Below are 6,019 nucleotides of genomic sequence, written 5' to 3' on the forward strand. Positions count from 1 at the left end.
TAATTTGCAGCAGATAACTAAACAACAAAAGCAGAGGTTTTCTAAGGCTAAATACAAGTAACTAATACTGTACTATTTTGCAAATAGTAGAGATACATTATCAACCTGAAACAAGAAACACTATCAGAGTTCAGTTCGACACATTCAATCCCAAAGCACGATCTATTCAATCCTACAAGCATTCATGCACCCAAACTTCTTCATGATAACTAGCCAAAGTGAACCCATGGATCACAATCCATTTGAGCCAAACACTACAAGATGATTCCAAGCAAGCTCTCTGCACAAATTGTGTATCTTTTTTCTTGTTTTTTTTTTCCCTTTAAGCATCAAAGAAAACTGAAGATACAAAAGAAAACAACTACAACTAAAAAAAAAAATTAAAAAAAAAACAATTATTTGTATATACCTATCATCATGGTTAATCCTCCTGCTTCTTGGCAGATAGCCGCTTCAGGAACTCATACGTAGTAATCATGGTGGTCGCAGACATCGACATGGAAGCCCATCTTGGCCCTAATCCTCGATAACATGCACTCCACCCTCCCTCTTTTATCAGGTTCCTTAGCGTTTGCCGTATGGTGATCGGTCCTTCACCAGCTTCCATTACCTGTAACCTTGTCTTAATCGTATCCAGAGGCATTGTCAACAGAGCAGCTGCTCCACCTGCCAGTGCAGCGCTTAATCCTTGCACCACGACCACCGTCCTGGATTCTGGCTTGAAGGCACCTGTACTGCTACTTCCAAACTCTTGCTCCTCAACGCCTAACCGTAGCCGGCACAGGTAGTAACCGATTCCGCTCCAGACTAGCTTCTGAGACACAGAGTAGGACGCCCACCAAACAGCATTTGAAGGTGCATAGGTTAATATAGACATGCCGAAACCCCTGTAAAGCCCCCGAATCCCCTCGCCCGCTACAATCTTTCGGAAGGCGTCAATCCCGCCGAGGTACTTAGACGTAGACACATGGCGGCCTTGCACCATCAGCCGCTGGCTGACGACGTCAATCGGGGTCCAGACCACCTGCGCCGCAACGGCAGCACTCAGGCCGGCCGCGGCGCTGGCCACGGTCGAAGCAGTAGGCTCGGAGACGCCGAAGCGGACTGTGACAGTACCGACGGCGCTCTTGGTGATCTCGAGCGCGCCCATGTAAAGGGTGCGGGCGGGAACGGTTCCAGCGAGGGAGGTACAGTAGCCGCGGTAGAAGCTGGCGGGGCCTTCGCGGCGGAGGATGTCGACACCGGCTGACCAGGCGGAGGGCGGCGCGGGGTGGCAGACCTGGAGACGGGTCTTGAGGACGACCGCCGGGTAGAGCGCGGCAGAGACGGCGGAGAAGAGCGCGGCGCCGAGGACGAAGAAGCGCGATTTGTCCAGCATATGCCAATCAATCTCGGCCGGGAGGTGGAGCTTCGCCAGCTCGGCCTCTTCCTTTTCACCAACCTCACTCTCCGTCGCCCTCATCTCCGCCTCACCGGGCGGTGGCGGCTCGAGCTCAGGCCCGGAACCTATAGCTACGGCCTTTCCTCCATGTCGGGGATCAGAGAAGGAAAAGGGACGGAGCCTGATCCAAAGCTTGTCCGGATCGGGGCTTATAGAATTAGGGTTTGAAGGAGGGCAAGAGCGGTGCAGGAGAGGAGTGGTAGCAGACTGCGGTAGGAGTGGCGGCGGGGGACGAGTGAACGCATCACGGCTGTCGATGGAAACCGATCAGCCGTCGGATCGCTTCCTTTTCTGTCGCTTCAAAGAGAGCGTAGAACGAGGAGACAGGAATTGTAATTGGATAAGGTTCTTTTGTATTTTTGTGCGCAGAAGAAAACAAAACGAAAAAAATGAGAAAATACTTGGGACAATATTAAAAGTGGTCCTTAATTTTATGAAAATATCAAAGGTATATTTTTCTAAATAAATAAATAATATAGCACCATGTGATTACAGTTTTTATTTGGCAATATAAAAATTTAAAAAAAAACAAGGGTCAGAAAGGAAAAAATATATTAGAATTATATATTCTTTTTAAAAAATAAGCTTGAATATTTGACTGATTTAATAAATCAAAAACCTAAGCAGAGATGGATTCTAAAGCATAGAGATAAAGTATTAAACGGCTGTGAATATGATCATAAAAAATAGGGATCGAAAAAAAATATATCACTATGAAACAATCTGATGTTAGGATCCGTAGAACTTAAAGGAGGAGGGTGACTTCGATAGCTTCTCATTTTGATCTCATATTCATCATTTGAATGCACAACATAAACCTTGACATCACATACGTAATTTTGATATTTATTTAGTATCCATCTCTTAAGACGATTAATCCAATATCAACTCCTAGTGATCTCGCTCCACTAGAACATTCTCCTTTTCAAATGTCTTTTGAGAGGATGAGAAGTCTCTAATAACATATTCTTACCTAACACAATAAAAAATAATGAATACAAAGACAAATGAAATTAAAAATTACTTTATAATAAAAATATATATATTTTAGATGTTTTCTTATTATTTAGAAATGTCTCTTGTTGATCTAGAAAGGTAACAACACTTCGCCTCAGAATCCCCAAGAACTGGCTCAAAAATCTTCTCGAAACTTCTCTTTTAAAGTCTTTAGGTCGAGACTAATTTCCATCTACTAGTCGACTGATCTAATCCATCAGTCAATTGATATGGTCTCCAACATTGTTCATGTCATTGATCGACCTCAGAAACTTTCGACAATCTATCTGATTTTGTCGATAATTCAAACATTAGTCGACTGGTATAAACCATCATTCGACTGATCGAATCAGTCGAATTAAACAAGTGAATCTGACTCGCTTTTGTTCAATTCTGATTTGCATCAGTCGATTGATATGAACTATCATTCGATTGATGTCATTAGTCAAATTGAATAAAGCGAATTTGTCTCACTTCTGTTCAATTTCTGAAACCATCAATGGACTGATATCAATTATCAGTCGATTGGTGTCATCAGTTGAGTCAAACAATCGAATCAACTTACTTCTATTTTGTTTTGATCAAAATTAGTCAACTAATACTCATAGTCAGTCGACTGGTATTGAGTAAAAATATTGATTTCTGAACAAGCTCCATTTCGCATCTTAGATCACCTCATTTTGATATCCGAGTCAAAAGTTATGGTGTTTGAAAGTTTGCTCTATCGGGACTTCCTCATTGTCTAGCATCTGATCAACTTTGACTTGTCAGAACTTAATTATTGCCTAGCATTAGGTCAACTTGATCTACTAGGACTTCACGCCTCAAGTCAACTCCCTGTTGGGCTTCTAACCACCAAGTGTTCAGTCAACCGTGACCCATTTTGACTTTTCTCTTGCCAATTATCTGTTGGACTTCTGATCACCAAATATCCGGTCAATCATAACTTACTTAGACCTTCTGTCTCATGCCAACTCCATGTTGGATTTCTAACATCCAAGTATCTTATCAATTGTGATCCACTTAGACTTTCCGTGCCAACTCCATTTTGGACTTCCGATCACCAAGTGTCCGGTCAACTGTGACCCACTTAAAATTTTCATATTTTGTCAAGTATTCAATTAACCTTCACCTATTTGACTTTTCACTCAACTAACTTAATATATTGATCAACCATCAAGTATCTAGTTAACATTGACCTACTTGACATCTCGACCAATTAACATATTGATCAAATATCAAAATTCTAATTCAACTTGAGTTTGGTCAACTTTGTCAACCTTGACAAGGGGGAAATTCCACCAACAATCTTCTCCATTTTTATGTTTAACAATATTGTTTAAGTCAACCTAACTCATTAGTCTAACATCCTACTTCTCATGCCAAGGTATCAATGAAGGTTTCCTAATTTAAACTATCCATTCTCTCCTTTATCACACATCAAAATTTTCTTTCAAAAATCCATTCTCTTCTTCCATTTCTAACTTTCAATATCATAATGGAGGTTCTCTATCTTCCATTGTCTTCAATACTTAGCCTTGAGCATACATCCTTCATTCATTCATCAATACTCAAAATCTTGCATTCTTCTCCATTCATATCAAAATCATATCTTTAAGAATGACCTCCACCTCAAAGTATACTCTAACTTTAATCATTGCATCAATAATGATTTACAGTTTATAAACCTTTAGAAAAATCAAAGTTATAACGTTAAAGATTCAATCTTAATCTAAATCTCCTTCTCAAATCCATTTATTTTTTTTTAAAATCCCTTTCTCATTTTTCATCTAGAAAATCACCTTTGAATGCTTATTCAAGCATATCATAGGATCATAAATAGTAAAGATACCTAGAAGTGGTTTTAAATGAGTTAAACTAATCTATTTTAGTGAAAATATAGAAATCAGTCGATTGTTACTTTGCATCAGTCGTCTAATATTCAAAAAGTTACATTTTTATTTTTTTTAGATTAAATTTCAAAAATGTTAACTAATTCTATGATTTTTGAAAAATTATGAAATTTTATTTAGACATTACATATATCAAATACTATTAGGAAAAAAAATAATTTTCTATATAAATACATCTTAGTTTTAAAGAATAGCACAAAGTTCAAAACAATTAAAACTTTTAATATTTCATACTAACTTTATATTAACCTAATCAATAGTGATTCTTATCAACAAATACATTCACCAAGGTTTTCTAAAATGATTTTCAAAGCCAATTTCTAATCATAGTGGCAAAATGTCATACATTTGTTGGTTACAAATAAAGCCCCGCATAGAAAACACATGGAAAAGATCATACGCTTATAAGAGAAAGATATATATCTCCATTGGTATGAGACCTTTTGGATAGAGCTCAAAAATAAAATCATAAGAGCTTATGCCCAAATTAGACAATATCATATCGTTGTGGAGATATGTGAATTCTTTTGATCTCAACAAATAGTATTAGGACTGTTACGAATCTGCAAGTGCACGAAAACATTATCAGTAATATAAAAGATTATCGAATCTACAGAGACTGTTGATTAAGTGTTAGAGATGTCACAAAGTAAGTTATATAGACAAACGGAAGTTAGAAGAAGGTTGAAAGTGTTGGTGCAATCATGCCTTAAGGAAGAAATTTTGATAGTTGATAATTATTTAAGTTTAGACTAATACATTAGATCTAATATAAGTTTAAGTTTGCAGGACCAAGAAGGTTGAGGATCGGATTCCCAGCAAAAGAAGCCTTTGTAGGTCGGAAGACCGTATGTAAGTCAAGAGATGTCCAAGGAAGTCAAGGGACTAGATATTTGGTATAGGAGAATCTCTTGCAAGTCAGAAGACCAGATGTAAGGTGAAAGTGTTAATACAGTCTGACCTAGCTGTTGTTTTGATGTTGACACTGATTTAAGTTTGTATCAGATATTAATTAAACTCAGACTGATTAATGATCAAGGTTGATCATGTGGAGAGGAAAAGTCCAAGTACGGATACTTGGCACGCGAAGTCGGAGAGGGCTCGGTAGCTCGTTCTCCGGACTAGGTCAGAGAGGGCTCGGTAGCTCGTTCTCTGGACCGGACGAAGTCGAAGAGGGCTCGGTGGCTCGTTCTCCGGACTAGGTCAGAGAGGGCTCGGTAGCTCGTTCTCTGGACCAGACGAAGTCGGAGAGGGCTCGGCAGCTCGTTCTCCAGACTAGGTCAGAGAGGGCTCGGTAGCTCGTTCTCTGACCCGGACATGGAAGTCGGAGATGGCTCGGTAGCTTGTTCTCCAGACTAGGTCACAGAGGGCTCAGTAGCTCGTTCTCTGGACCAGGAAAACGTTAGGGTTTAGGGCTGGGAAGCGCTAAAACCAACAGAGGCATTGGATCGATCTGTTGACCGATCCAGTGATACTTTGGCTGTCTAGATCGGTCTGTCGACCGATCCAGTGATACCTTAGTTATCTGATCGGTCTCGTGATCGATCAGTAACCACACAGTTGCTTTCTGTGGGTTATCTGATCGGTCTGGTGACCGATCAGTAACCAAACAGTACTTCACTATATGTTATCTGATCGGTCTGTAGACCGATCAGAAGGAAGCGAAGGA

At 39.8% G+C, this 6,019-nt stretch overlaps 1 protein-coding gene across 1 annotated transcript; it reads right to left on the reverse strand.

Moving 5' to 3' along the window:
* Positions 1–203: 203 nt before the first annotated feature.
* LOC122051798 (solute carrier family 25 member 44-like) lies at positions 204–1,709 on the reverse strand. Its single transcript, XM_042613093.1, has 2 exons — positions 410–1,709; positions 204–280 (listed from the first exon to the last, which is right to left on the reverse strand). Exon 1 carries the CDS (start codon positions 1,460–1,462, stop codon positions 422–424), a length of 1,041 nt encoding a protein of 346 aa, XP_042469027.1. The 5' UTR covers positions 1,463–1,709; the 3' UTR covers positions 204–280; positions 410–421.
* Positions 1,710–6,019: the final 4,310 nt, after the last annotated feature.

This window comes from Zingiber officinale, chromosome 3A (assembly GCF_018446385.1).
Source record: "Zingiber officinale cultivar Zhangliang chromosome 3A, Zo_v1.1, whole genome shotgun sequence".
NCBI lineage: Eukaryota > Viridiplantae > Streptophyta > Magnoliopsida > Zingiberales > Zingiberaceae > Zingiber > Zingiber officinale.